Genomic DNA, 15,346 nt, shown 5'->3' with positions numbered 1-15,346 from the left:
TCCTCAGCAAGGGGAAGTAATTGGTTTAAGAGGATATGGGCAAGAATTTTCCCTGCTGCAGATAGCAAGTCAATGCCATGATAATTTCCACACTCCAATTTATCTCCTTTCTTAAAGATTGTAACAATGTTGGCATTTCTCAAGTCTTCCGGAATCTTCTTATTCTACCAAATTTGAAGAAAAATGAATCTCCCAACAACATAGCTCTGAGGATCATTGAAGCACCCAAGCCCCTTCACCGCAAGAAGGTGACGGTCCCCAAAGAGGGGTTGCAGCCGTGGCAAGATATGTAACCAATAAAATTATGCTGAAATTATGCTCCTGGCTGCTGTGGGCCAGAGTGGCGCCAGGCACTACAACAGAGATGAGGGAGACTGTATCCACCTATTGGGCCCAGGCAGTGTGAGGAGGAAGCTACCCGAATTGAATGCAGACCAGGGTGGCAGGGGAAAGTAGATGAGGATAAGGATGCAGGGGGAATATTCTGAGTCCAGAGGCTGGTGGATGGAGAGAAACTGGGTCTGGGAGAGAAAGTGGGAGATGGGGACTGGCTGGGCAAGAAGACTGGGACTGAGAGGAGGGGGAAAGAGACTAGGACTGGCTAGGCAGGGCGATTAGGACAGGGAGTGGGTGGGGAGAGACTGTGACGTGCTGAGCAGAGAGCTGGGGACCTGGGGGAGACTGGGACTGACTGGGGGAGGAGTCTGGGACTGGGAACCAATGAGGAGGAACTGGAGGTGGGTGAGGAAACAGACCAGATGAGGAACCAGGGTGTCAGGGGTGTCTAAAACTAACTGGGTGACTAGACTGGAATAAGTAGCCAGGGTGGGGTGTGGGAGACTGAGCAGATCCACATGAACATTTAGTGCGTGGGAAGCTGGGGTGTAAATCTACCCTGCACTGTCCTGCCATGCACCGAGTGTCCATGTGGACGGTGTGGCTAAGCACTGAGGCCTTGTCTACACTACAGCTTAAGTTGATGTAAGTTGATCGCTCAGGGGTGTGAAAATACCGCCTTCCCCCCCGAGCAATGTAACTTATATCAACTTAAAGCAGTGTCTGCATCGCACTATGTCAGCGGGAAACACTCTCCCGCCAGCAGAGCTTCTGCCTCTCGATGAGGTGGACTAATTATGTAGACAGAAGGGCGCTCGCCCATCGATGTAATGCATCTTCACCAGACGCGTTAAATCGGCGCCGCTGCATGGATACAGTGGCACTGATTCAGTGTGGGAGCGAAGAGAAGCCCGAGCAGTTCCCTTACGTGCTTTGATCTCTCCCATTTCCAAGCACTAGGGGACTGTTAGTGTGCAGCAGCAGGCTCCACAGGGACACTGAGTGTGCAGCAGGCTAGTGCGAGGTAAATTTACACCCCAGTTTGACACAAGCTAAGTGTGTGTAGAGAGAAACCCTGAGACTGGATGAGGCATCCAGGGAGAGAAACAGGGACTTGGGGAAGAGAGGACAACTCAAGGCAGGGATAAGTGTGAGAAACAGGTCAGCTGAGGACCCCAGAGGGGAGGGACAGCACAGAGAACAGGGGGGAAATTGGCAGGGGAAGCCAGAGGTGAAGTCTAAGACTGGCTTGTCCAGGAGACTGGGAATGAGAAGCTTGAGAAGTGGAGACTGGAACTGGGTAGAGAAGAAGAATGGGACTGGGACACAGAGCAAGGGATGGGGAAGAGACAGGACTGGGACAGATTGGAGGGGAGGGGGCTCAAGGGGTTAGTCTTAGGGGAAGAGGGGTCTTTGACCAATAGAGAACACACTTCTCCAGACGTAGAATGGAACCCAGTATCCCTGAGTTTTGCCATTCCCCTGCTGTCAGCAAATATTTGTCAAACCCTCCAAAAAAATCTTCTGATTCCCCTCTAGTACTGGTCCACAAAGAGGATGACAACCTACTACTGCTGTCAGTTACACCATTAGCTCAAGTGGCAGAGGTTTGTGTGGCAGATCTAAAGGTTCCAACCCTGCTGACGATCCATGTGGGTATCAAAATGATTCCGCATCTTGGAACTTCTGATTTTTCAGTTTGTTTTTTCAAAAATCTAGGAAATTATGCAGAAAACATTACTTTTAAGGAACATTAATTTTGCAGAGTTGAGCTGTAAAAAATAAGGAAATGGCAGAATTAAAGTTGTCTTTGCAACTCTAGTTTGGCCCACTTGTGCGTATGCATTAAGATACTGTCTTTCATTACATGATAACATGCTATTTTCTCCACAGAATAGACAGTGCTCTGAATCAGGGCTGTGGCGTGAAGGAGGTGGTTGTCTGTAGCACTCCTGCCTCATTTGTTGCAGAAACTGTGAAGTGTGCTGTGTGTGAGGCAGGGGATTGCAGGAAGAGAAAGGAGGGTCTCTTGTTAAGGCAGGTGAATGCTGCCCTGGGGAATTGGATTCTATCCCTGCCTCTGCCACAGAGTTTCTATGTGATGCTTGGCAAGTCCCTGAAACCAAATCTTTCACAGGTGGTCATTAATTGTGTGTTCCTCATTTTATGGGTGGCCCCCTTAAGACCATGAGCATGCGATTTGAAGAAGTGCTGAGCACGCACTACTCTAAACTGAAGGAAGTGGGAGCGGTGCTAAACAAGCCTAAGTCCTCTCAAAAGCCAGGACGTGGGTATCTCAAGTTGGGCACCCAAAATCAGTGGACGCTTTTGATACTTTTGGCCATAGAGTGTCTCTGGGCTTTGGCTCCCCATGTGTAAAATGGGGATAATAACAGTTCCCTACCTCCCCGGTGTTGTCAGCTGTTGGCTGTGTGTGTTTTCTCTCTGTGTGTGTTTTCAGCTCTGCGCAGATAGCTGACGCAGCAGGCCTCGACCAAACTGCCCAAGAAGACCACAGACTCGGTTCAGTGGCAAAAGCTCGTTCAGGTTTATTGCTGACAAAGGACGGTACTAGCTCCCCAGATCAATGTCTACAGTTACACTGGCACATGTAGGCCCCTTACCATGGGCTTGGCTCAGTGTGTGGTGAGACTTTCCACTCCCCACTCACCCCCTGCACCCAGGCCAGAAAAAGACCCCCCCTCTGTGACCTGTCTTTTGTACTGTGATAAAATCAAGTTACACGTTGCCCCTCTGACGTGGCTAGTAACCACCCTTGACCTTGTCCATGTTGGTTTGACCAAAATCTCTCTCTCCATCACCCTGTCACCCTGACCTTATCTTTAGGAGGGAGTAAATGTTTTCCTTTCATCATCTTTGGGGAGTGTGTTTACACCATAACCCTGTGTCAGGGTGTTCTGGTCCCACCCTTCTGGAAGGTGTTTATGCACGTTTATGCGAGCACTTCTCATGAGTGTTTGTGTTTTTGCAACACCAACCCTGCTTTTGCCAGGTTCATGTTCTGGACAATGAACCTGCACGCACAGTCACAAAAGGGGCTAATGAAGGTTTCACAGGCAAGTACAAGTCTGGCATTCTGAATGTTTGAGTGCTTCACTTTGTAAAGTTTCTTTTTGATTCATAGCTGTATAGATTTTAAGACCAGAAGGGAGCATTAGATCTAGTCTGACCTCCTGGGTAACAAAAACTATAGAATTTAAACCAATTACTCCTGTACTTCATCTGAACTTGTGTTTGGCTGAAGCATATCTTCCAGAAAGGCACCCAATTTTGTTCTGAATACTTCAGGAGGCGGAGAATGTTCTGCTTCTCTTGGTAGTTTGTTCCAATGTTTCATCAATAGTACTGTGAAATATGCATGCCTTGCCTCTGATAGGAATTTATTTGGCTTTAACTTCCACCCATTGGTTCTTGTGATGCCTTTCCCCACTAGATTGAGAAGACCTTTACTATGCAGTGTTTTGTCCATGTGAAAGTATCTAAACACTGAAATCAAGACACGTCTCGGTCATCTTTTTGATAAGCTAAACAGATTGACCTCCTTAAATCTCTCACTGCAGGGCATATTTTGAAGCCCTGGAATCATTACTGTGGATCTTCTCTGCACCCATTCCAATTATTTAACATCCTTCTTACAATGTGGACACTAAAAGCAGATGCAATATCTGTCTCCCCGGTGCTGTACACAGAGGAAAAATCACCTCCCTACTTGAGCTCGTTGGAAATTATCTGGCAAACCAGAGTTTCATTGGAAAATGCCAGTTTGTTGAACTCAACATTTATCGTGAAAGTGAATCAGGTTCAATGAACTTTCTTGAAACCACAAGCAGGATCTGGTGGAAATATCCATGGTTTCCTGCCAGGTTCCCTGTGGGCTTCTGTTAGTCCTGTCATGCAGATTGTCCTGGGGCTGGGTACCCCAGTCTTCTAGGATCTGCAGCTCTGGGGCAGCCCCACCATACAGATTGCTCCAGAATTAGAGACCCTAGTCTTTCTAGGGTCTTTACCTCCAGTGCAGCCCTGCCAATGCTTTCAGGCTCTCTGCCATGGGATAGGAACCTGCAAGCCCTGGGAGTCCCAGCTCTAACCAAGGCTCGGCTCCAGGGTCTGCATCAGGGATCCTGAAAGTCCCGGGATGGGTTCCGGTGTCCCAGGGTCTGTGGCTCTGGGGCAGCCCTGCCTTGCAGAATGTCCCGGACTGGGCTATTTGCCTATTTCGGCTGCCAGCTGGCCAAGGAGTCTGGAAGCCCAGGGGTCCCCAGTCCAGGGCAGGTCACATGATGAGGCTGCCCCAGAGCCCCAGCAGTGGCTCTGAGAAATTGACATGATTGTCCTGATGTTAACAGTGGTGAAACTCTGCATCTCTTGGGGTTCCTGGGAGCAAATTTCATTTTGGATACACCATGGGCTGGAGTTTCCAAAACAAACTTTCAGCCGGATTTCCAATTCACAGGGAATTTTAAAATAGTGACATTTCCTGTACACTGGAAATCCTGCATTTCAGCCAGCTGTCCTCATTGCTCCCCTCTTTATACATCCAAGGATCACCTTTGCCGTTTTTGCAGCAGCATCACACTGGGAGCTCACATTCAGTTCTTTGTCTACTCTGACCCCTGCAAAGAACATGGGCTATATCTGTATTTCTGTGAATATTACATGTACCTCAGGTCCTTTTACTGCTATTTTCACATTTCCTTCAGGGGTTCAAAGGGCAACCCCCGTCTGAGCTCCCCACATGTCCCAGGATGGCAGACAATGGTTTCCTAGAACCCAGTTACTGGTACTTAACTGACAATACAGGTGTCAGGGCTTTTGAGCTTTTGCATCTGGCCAAGCTGAGCACAAGCCCCCTTCCTTGGGATGGGCCCCTGAGGTGGGAAATCTTAAACAGAGAGCTTGGGAATTGTTAACAGGGGAGCCCTGAGGAACAGAGGGGGTGAGGCAGGGTCTGCCGGGAAGGAGACTGAAACACAATCCCCAGAGGCAGGGGTTCCTGGGATAAGCTGAGTCAGTCCAGGTTTTGAGGGAAAAGCTGAGCTTTAGCTAAGACATAGGCCTGTAGGCCGTCAGTTGCTTTCTTCTTTTCCCTGTGGTTGCTGTGTTCCTGTGGATAAATAAAAAATAACACTGTCCTGCATCTGGTACTATTCAATATTTTCATAAATGACTTGGATGATGGAGTAGAGAATACACTGACACCATTTGTGGGTGACATGAAGCTGAGAGGGGGGGTCACAAGCTCTTTGGAAGGCAGGGTTAAAATTCCAAATCATAGAATCATAGATTCATAGAATATCAGGGTTGGAAGGGACCTAAGGAGGTCATCTAGTCCAACCCCCTGCTCAAAGCAGGAGCAATCCCCAACTAAATCTAAAATGAAAATGATCTAGATAAAATGGAGAATTGGTCTGAAATCAGTAAATTGAATTTCACGAAAGACAAGTGCAAAGCATTAGACTTAGGAAGGAAAAAGCAAATGCAAAAAACCCCAAAATATGGAATAACTGAGTAGGCAGCAGTTCTGCAGAAAATGATCTCGGGGTAAAAGTGGATCACAGACTGAATGGGTGATGCTGTTGTGAAAAAGGGAAATGTCATTCTGAACTGTATTAACAAGAATGTCATATGTAAGATGCAGGAGGTAATTTTCCCACTCTACTTAGCACTGATGTGGCCTCAGCTGGAGTACTGTGTCCAGTTTTGCTCATCACTGTTTAAGAAAGATAAGGACAAATTGGAGAATGCCCAGAGGAGAGCAACAAACAGAGTAAGAGGTTTAGAAAACATGATCTGTGAGGAAATGTTGAAAGAATTGGACATTTTAAGTTTACAGAAGAGAAGACTGAGAGGTGAACTGATAACAGCCTTGAAATAACTGAAAGATTGTTTGTCAATTGTTGTCCATATCCACTAAGGGTAGGAATAGACAATCATCTTAGATTTCAGCAAATGAGATTCAAATTAGATATTAAAAAGAACCCTTTCTAACTATAGGGATAATTAAGGACTGGAACAGGGTATGTAGGGAGGTTGTGTAATCCCCATCATTGGTGACTTTGCACAAGTTAGACAAATGTCTGTCCGGGTGGCCTAGGTATACTTAAACCTCCCTTGGTGTGAGGAGATGGACTAGATCACCTCTTGAGGTTCCCTCCAAGCCTACATTTCTATTATTCTGTGGTTTTATCAGCTGTTCAGACCTGCTGATGTGAAAAAATGTTGATCCCTGATAAATGCCATTTAACATGCTCCTTAGGTACCAATAGATTGGAGAGAGATTCATCCTCTTCACAGATATGAATAGACCTCCTGCTGCTGTCCAAAACCAGAAATGTGTATTGAACACCTTTGCCTTTTCTGCCTCATTATTAACAATTTTACCATCTCCATTTCTAATGGGCCTATAGCATTGTTAGGATTTGTTTGTTTGTTCCTAATATACTTAAAAAACTCCTTATTTTTCATAGTTCTCCCAGTCACGGATTTTATCAAGATGTCTTTAGCTTCTCTTATCAGTTTTCTTTCTTATCATAACTTCTAATGTATATTGATTTGCTCTAATTCCCACTATTTCCATTTTTTAAAATATATTGCCTTTTTATTTGTATTGCTGCCTTCACTTTGCCACTGACCCAGAAGGACCTTTTAGGTAATGTTTTATACCAGTGGAGCACTCCAACTCCCAAAGCCCCCTTTATAATTTTCAGCCTTCATTGACTTTCTAGGACACATTAAGCCCCAGCTGGTTGGAGGAGACGGTGCCTGCTCAGGACGTGTGGAGATAAAACATGGAAACACATGGACCACAGTCTGTGATGCACACTTTGATCTCCAAGTTGCCAACGTTATCTGTAATGAACTACAGTGTGGAATAGCTGTATCTACCCCAGGAAGAGGTCACTTTGGAGAAGGACAAGGGTTGATCTTAACTGAAGAATTCCGGTGTGTGGGGAATGAGTCTGTCCTGTTCTCCTGTCCCAGGATATCACAAGTGAATCAGACATGCTCACACACAAATGATGCTGGTGTCATATGCTCACGTAAGAATTCGGCACAATGTCTTTAAAATCCCAATTCTGTGTATTCTAGATTATAGTGAAGCAATGTACTGATCTAACTGTGTAGGGATCTGGGTTTGATAGGGTCGGATCAAAACCCCAAACAAGCCAAGATAATGAGAAAGGGATCAAGTGCCCCTGACTTTCCTTTCTTTTACTATTTGCTATAAAATAACTTAAATGCTCCCTCTCTAAACCCCTTCTCTCCTGCGCACACAGGGTTCCGGCTGGTGAACGGCAGCACAGCGTGCTCAGGGAGGGTGGAGATCCAGGTTCTTGGTGCCTGGGGAACCCTCTGTGACTCACGCTGGGATTTACCAGACGCCAACGTTCTCTGTCGTCAGCTCGACTGTGGATTCGCTGTATCAGCCCCAGGAGGAGGGTATTTTGGGAAGGGAACTGGCTCTGTCTGGACAGACACATTTCACTGCAAAGGGACTGAAACCCATTTGGGCCATTGCTCTGTTACTGCCCTGGGGGCCTCTCAGTGCTCACACGACAATGATGCCAGTGTGATTTGCTCAGGTAAGTACAAGAGAGGTGCTGGATTAAGGACAGCTGCCCCTCGGCGTGTGATGCTGCCCCAGAGTAGGGGAACCTCAGGACACAGCAAGGGGAGGGGGAGCTAGATCCTAAAGCACAGAAAATAACAGTAAATGTATTAAAGATAAAATATAAGTCAATAATATCATCACAAAAGAACAGTTGTGACTGGGGAAAGCCCTGGATTCTCCAGTAAAAACATCAGCAACTCTGTCCTGACGCCGGGCAGCGGAGCAGGGGCAGCACTTTGTCCTTCGGGTTACATCAATGTCACCGATTCATTGTCCCCAGCCTTCTCCAATAGTAATTAGAGGGGGAGCTGGTAGTGGCTCCCAATATGGAGCTTGCTTCACACTTTCTATGATAAAATATTCTCGGCACCTTCTTGAGAAGCTCTCGCACCTTCCTTGATGGCTTGAGCCTTTGCAGTTTGGGAAGGGGTCAGTGCTTGGGCCAGGGAGGTGCCTTCTCCTCGTGCAGTCAGATTCCCTCCAGGTTTGGCTGAATTATAAACTGCTGAAAATCAGCATTTCCCTTCTTTCACGTGAGTTCCTGGGGCCATTTTTGGTAGCCCACCACAGAGAAAGTAGTGCTTTCACTCACTTAGGTTTTTTTTTACTTTTTTCACACCTTTCCAATTGAAAAAACTCCAAAGACTTTTTTCCCCTGCTTTCTTACTTTCTTACACATTTTTACCTTTTTCTAACTTTTTACAGTGGAAGAAAAGATGAGCAGGGGATTGGACTAGATGACCTCCTCAGGTCTCTTCTAATCGTAATAGTCTGATTGTGTGAAAAAATAGAAAGGGGGTGGAAGTGGCAAACCTGTACATCCAAAACCTGGAATGGAAAATTGAATGTTTCATTTACCAAAAATTGAAATGAATCAATATTTTAGTTAGAGTCCAAACAAAAATTTTCATTCCATTTCCACATCCCCGTATCTCAGATCTGTTTAAAAATTGAAATACTGCACTCAAAATACTTCACAGGAAAAATGTTCGGTTGTTTACCCTCTCTAATATTTAGCTTTTATAAAAATAAATAAATAAATAAACAGCATTATTTAGTTGATTTAGTCAAAGCCGAAGGCACAAGAATTAGAAAATACCAGAATTAAGGTTATCTATATCATGTTAATTCAGTCCCCCACCGTCCCTTCTGCATATACATTATGATACAGTCTAATTGCATGAACATATCCTATTATTCTCACCTACTCCCAGCTCCTGCCTCCTTCAGTGCACAGGGAGGATGGTGCTCAGGGGATGGAGGAGCTGTAGAATATTTCTTTTTATCCTCATCATTCAACCTGTGACCCAGGGCCTTATTCACTCCACAGACCGTACAAACACTGCACTGAATACAGAATTATTCATTTCTTCATTGGCTTTTCTATTGTGCTCGTTACAGTAGTGTGAGAATGCACCACAAACATTAATGAATTTGTCTTCATAACACCCCAGGAGAGAGCAGACTCTTATGAGGTCCATTTCAAAAGTGACTTAGGCACTTAGAAGCCCAAGAATAACATTTTCAAAAGGCCAAAGTGACTTAGAGACTTAAATCCTATTTTCTCTAGTAACGTAGGAGCCCAAGAACCATACAGACTTCTCCTCTTGCTGACTAAGTCACTTCAGAAAATGGCACTTAGGCTCCTACATCATTTAGCTGCCTTTGAAAATTGTACTTACAAAGATTAAAGCCAAAATTCCCAACCTGCTACTTATTTGGGGTGATTGGGCAGCAACCTGAGACCCTCAGGGCCTGATTCTCCAGAGTACTCACCATTTCTGCAGCGCTTTATGTGTTCAGAGTACTCTCCCGACATTAATAAACCCTCACCAAACTCCAGGGAAGTAGGTGGGGAAGTATTATTATTAGCTCCTGTGACAGGCTGGATCACAGAAACCCCTTGGGGGCTGCCACCTGATGTGCCAAGACTACTTCTGCCCCTGCTTTCCCTGCCAGCTTAGGACTCCAGCACCCTGTCTAGCTGAGCCAGACATGCCAGTCTGCTCCAGCACAGACCCAGGGTCTGAAGCACGTGCCCCAAAGCTGCAGACTTAACTGAAAGCAATTTAAGAAGTGTTCTTGTTTTTAACACTCAGATGCCCAACTCCCAATGGGGTCCAAACCCCAAATAAATCTGTTTTACCTTGTATAAAGTTTATACAGGGTAAGCTCATAAATTGTCCGCCCTCTATAACACTCGGAGAGAGATATGCACAGCTGTTTACCACCCCCCCCCTGGTATTAATACATACTCTGGGTTAATTAATAAATAAAATGTGATTTTATCAAATACAGAAAGTAGGATTTAAGTGGTTCCAAGTAGTATCAGACAGAACAAAGTGAATTACCAAGTAAAATACAATAAAACACGCAAATCTAAGCCGAATCCAGATAAAATCTCACCCTCAGAGATGTTTCAATAAGTTTCTTTCACAGACTGGATGCCTACCTAGTCTGGGCACAATCCTTTCCCTGGTACAGCCCTTGTTCCAGCTCAGGTGGTAGCGAGGGGATTTCTCATGATGGCTGCCCCCTTTGTTCTGTTCCACCCACTTATATATCTTTTGCATAAGGCGGGAATCCTTTGTTCCTCTCTGGGTTCCCACCCCTCCTTTTCAATGGAAAAGCACCAGGTTAAAGATGGATTCCAGTTCAGGTGACATGATCACATGTCACTGTAAGACTTCATTACCTGCTTGCCAGTATACAGGAAGATTTAGAAGTAAAACAGAGCCATCTACAGGCGACTGTCCTGGTTAATGGGAGCCATTAAGATTCCAAACCACCATGAATGGCCCACACTGTGCACAACTGCAATAGGACCTCAGAGTTATATTTCATATTTCTAGTTTCAGAGACACGAGTGATACATTTATACAAATAGGATGACCACACTCAGTAGATTATAAGCTTTGTAATGATACCTTACAAAAGACCTTTTGCATGAAGCATATTTCAGTTACATTATATTCACACTCATCAGCATACTTTCACAAAATCCTACAGAGTTCAATGTCACAGCTCCATTTTACAGACGGTGAAATGGAGAGAGAAAAGCAAAGTGACTTGCCCAAGGCCACCCAGTGAGTCAGCAGCGGAGACAGGATAAAACTCAGTGTTTTGACTCGCAGCCCTGTGCTCGTTCCACCCAACCGTGCTGCCTGACTGCAGAAGAGCGGAGCAGCCACATCTTGTCTTGACCCGAGCAGCAGTTGTGAATACTCAGTACTTCTGCAAATCAGACCCCATAAAAACTGGCTTCAGAGACCTGCTCAGCATCACCTGTGAAGTCTGCGGCAGAGGCAGGAACAGAACTGAGCTCGACTGAATGACGGTCACTGCTCTTAACAAGAGCATCCTAGTTCTTCCTGCTCTCCCCTGCTCGTTCTCTACAGGCCTTCCAGTTTCTAAAATGAATGAGGCAGGGATCATACAAGCAACAGCCTGATGCTGCACAACCCCGATTTATCCATCCTGGGCACTGAAAGTGGCCAGGGCCCTGCGGGAAAATAATTCACTAGAAAATTAATTTTAATGGCCAGCCAATCTGGTTCCCTTGTGCCTAAATGGAGCCTGTCTTATGGGTCTATAGATCCACAGAGTTTTAAGACCCAAAAAGGCCATTGTGATCATCTGCTTCTCCCCTCACCACAGGGACCCCTCCTGCTTAATGAAGTTTCAGCTCCCCTCTCTGTCCCATCTTCAGATCCATGTACAGAGTCTCCATAGGGTTTCTTGCCTGGCTGGAACTGGGATCTTTACAGAGAAACCTACTGCAGAAGCCCTGGATTTCAACCTTCTTCCTAATAATGGACACGTAGCTTCCAGGACTGACCCCCACAGAGCCCAGGGTCAGTCCTCCATCTGCCGTGATCCCATCCAGCCTTCCTGCGGGGCTGTGGTACCCAGTTATATCCATGAGCCTCCTCGGAAAGCTCCAGATCTACTCTCTGCCCTCACACTACACTAGTGGCATACCTAGGACAGGAAACTTGGGTGGGCCCCAGCTTTTGGGGGGTGTGCAGTGACGGGAGGAGCAGAGGGAGGGGTGCAGGAGGAATCCGGTGCCCTGGGAAGGGGACAGGAAGGAGGGGGGCTCTCCTCCCTCCACCCCTTCCAGCAGGCCCTTACCGCTCAGCAGGCACCCAAAGCTGAGGCGGCCCGGGGCACACAGGCTGCGGGGTGTGCCTAGGGGAAACCAGATAGGAAATGTGAAAAATTGGACAGGTGGTGGGAAGTAATAGGCACCTATATGAGAAAAAGCCCCAAATATCAGGACTGTCCAGATAAAATCAGGACATCTGGTCACCTAGGCGTGCCTTTTGGGCAAAGTGGGGTCCCACTAGGGCTCGAGCTCTACTCACCCTTCCCGATCCTGGCTCAGTGTCCATCAGCCCAGCCACGTCCCTTTCCTGCCGGTGCCGGGAGCTGCTGCCCCGGTCTCTGGCCCCAGCACTAGCCCCACACAGACCTGCCCTCACGAGACACACCCCCCGCGGGGCTAGTGCTGGGGTCAGAGACCAGGGAAGCAGCGCACGGCGCCGGCAGGAGAAAGATGCGGCCAGGCTGACGGACACCGAGCTGGGGATGGGAGTCCCAGCCTGTGAATTCGGGGGGCTCCGGCCCTGATTTGGGTGAGCCTGGATGATAACTGGGTGGGCCACAGCCCACCCTTGGCTACATCCCTGCACTACACTAGCTGCATGCAGGCAGTCTCCTGGTCCAGTCTTAGGGCGAACTCCTGGCTCTGTTGAAGTCAATGGAGGTTTTACCATTGCCGTCAGTGGGGCCAGGATTTCACTCTTTGCCTTGAAATGTTATTTGGCGACCAAGATCCTTGAGCTGTTTGGACCCAGTGTGCGCACACTGCACCCGTCAGGTCGCCATACTAGTACACACTGTACCCGACACAGCCAGTGGGTGTGCCCTGCCCTGACTCTGCTGTTGTCTTTTCACATTGCCAGTCTCTCCTCGCTGCACCTGGGTCTGAACTCGGGGAGTAATTCCTAACTTACCACCTGGCTGTAGGATACTCTGATTCTGGGACACACACAAATACCGAGATTCACATCCCAAGGGAGTCACAATATTCACCAAGAGAGCATGTCTCCTTCTCTGACCCACACACAACGTACTTAGTGTGGTGTGAACTGATCAGCTGGAATCTCACGTTGGACTCAGAGATGACACCACACTTCAGGGGACAGCTCCAGTCAGAACCACCAGTGCCAGGAACTATCTAACACTAGGAGCTCCTGCACTGGATCCACGTGAACCAAGAAAGTTGCCACCTAGTGAGTAAAGATCAGAGGGAACTAAGGGAATTTACCAACAATAACCTGTTCCTGACCACCATGAACCCTGCTCTTCCATTGGCCAAACTCCTTCAAGGCAAACTTGTCTAAATCATTCACGACCCACCTGCTAAGTGCTTGTGCAGACACCGTTCACTGGCTTCCAGGCATTTAAACCTGGATAAAGTGACTACAAACCTCAGCAGTCATTCCGCCACCACACACAGAGACTATTTTCCCAATCAGTAATCGGTAGGAATTCCCTCGCTCACTCATTTAGAGAGTCCGTTGGCAAGCCCTTGTGTCAAGCTCAGAGTTTTACAATCCTTACAGCACCTTCCACTTATAGGTTCACAGGAATAAGTGTCTTCTGACAGAGGTTGTTCCCTTTAACACTGTGACACACTCTGATCACTGGCTTATACCTTCTTATTGAGAAATAGTCCACAATTTCATGTGCATTATTTCTAGTGTGTAAGAGAGAGTGTTATTCAGTGTGTTTCCCATCTCTCCTGAGCCCAGGTCACTCTGAATCACTCAGACTTCTGAATGGAGAGAGCCGGTGCGATGGGAGAGTGGAGATTTCCCTCCGTGGTGCGTGGGGCAGAGTGCTGGATGACCAGTGGGACATGAATGATGCCAGCGTGGTGTGCAGGGAGCTCCAGTGCGGAGTCGCTGAGAAAGCTTTTAACCCCCCGAAGTCTGAGAATGGAATGGGCCCTGTGGGGCTGAGAATGGTCCAGTGTGCAGGAAATGAGACTCGTCTGACTCTCTGTGACACCTCCACGTCTGAGACAGCCCAGGCAGGAATTGCTGAGGACGTCGGTGTCGTTTGCTCAGGTGATTCATTTCCAAATCTCACAAACATTTTCTGTTCAGTAGGAAAATACATATTAACAGCTGGGATCTATCCCTGCAGGGAGCCGGCGGATCAGACTGGTGAATGGGACAGGTCGCTGTGCCGGGAGAGTGGAGATTTATTACAATGGCAGCTGGGGGACAGTCTGTGATGATTCCTGGGATCTGTCAGACTCCGATGTCGTTTGCAAACAACTGGGATGTGGACATGCCATCAATGCAACTGTCTCTGCTCATTATGGGCAAGGATCTGGGCAGATCTGGCTGGACGATGTGAACTGCTCTGGGAACGAATCCAATCTCTGGGCGTGTCCTTCCAGGGGCTGGGGCCAGCACAACTGCAGACACAAAGAGGACGCGGGAGTTCTCTGCTCAGGTGTGTTCTGGGAATGCTCACGTGAGCCTGGTTACCAGGGGATTAAATGGAGGGGGCAGATGTTTAAGGAGATTGCTGAGAATGATACTCTCCCTGTCTGTCTCTGCCTCCCTTTCCCTTGTGTAACTACCTACCAGGGTCACCATTAGAAAGTCCTCAGCTCCCACCCAGAGGTGTTGGAGATATTGCAAGATTTCCCTAATGTTAGAAGGCTGCATCTCAGGTATCTAAGGGAGATTGTATCATGGAAAGCAGCGACTGAAAAGGATTTTGGGTCCTAGTGGAGAAATAACTGAACATGAGCTCCCAGTGCCGTGTGTGGCAAAACGGGCTAATGAGAACCTTGGATGTATAAACAGGGGAGTAGCGACTAGGAGTGGGGACTAAATTTTACTGTTGTACATGGTGCTGGTGAGACAGATACTGGAATACTGTGTCCAGTTCTTATGTCCACAAAAATTGGAGCAGAGAAGAGCCACAAAAGTGATCTGATGAATAAAAGCCTTACGGTGAGAGATTTCAGATGCTGAATCTGTTTAGCTTATCAAAACGATCAAGAGGTAACTTGATTGCAGGGCATAAATACCTTCACAAGGAGAACATACCACTTACTAAAGGGCTCTTTAATCTAATGCAGAAAGGCAGAACAAGAGTTGATGGCTGGAAGCTGAAACCAGACAAATTCACCTCAGAAATAAGGCCCAGGTTTTTAACAGGGAGGGTGATTAACCATCGGAACAAACTACCAGGGAATGGTGCATTCTGCATCTCTTGAAGTCTTCCTGTCTAGATTGGATGCCTTTCTGGAAGCTATGCTTACCTCAAACTCAAGTTATTAGGCTTTAT

At 47.1% G+C, this 15,346-nt stretch overlaps 1 protein-coding gene across 1 annotated transcript in view; it reads left to right on the top strand.

Annotated features, from left to right (window-relative positions):
* Nucleotides 1–15,346, top strand: part of LOC141974932 (antigen WC1.1-like) — a 54,620-nt gene that overhangs the window by 25,258 nt on the left and 14,016 nt on the right. The window contains exons 3-6 of the mRNA XM_074934994.1: nucleotides 7,083–7,398; nucleotides 7,627–7,940; nucleotides 13,789–14,106; nucleotides 14,186–14,500. Of these exons, the coding sequence (XP_074791095.1) occupies nucleotides 7,083–7,398; nucleotides 7,627–7,940; nucleotides 13,789–14,106; nucleotides 14,186–14,500 (1,263 nt within the window). The remainder of the gene's footprint in view (nucleotides 1–7,082; nucleotides 7,399–7,626; nucleotides 7,941–13,788; nucleotides 14,107–14,185; nucleotides 14,501–15,346) is intronic.

The sequence above is a fragment of the Natator depressus genome, chromosome 1, assembly GCF_965152275.1.
Source record: "Natator depressus isolate rNatDep1 chromosome 1, rNatDep2.hap1, whole genome shotgun sequence".
NCBI classification, from domain to species: domain Eukaryota; kingdom Metazoa; phylum Chordata; order Testudines; family Cheloniidae; genus Natator; species Natator depressus.
The sequence above is the reverse complement of the archived record's forward strand: the minus strand, read 5'-3'. Positions and strand labels throughout refer to the sequence as shown.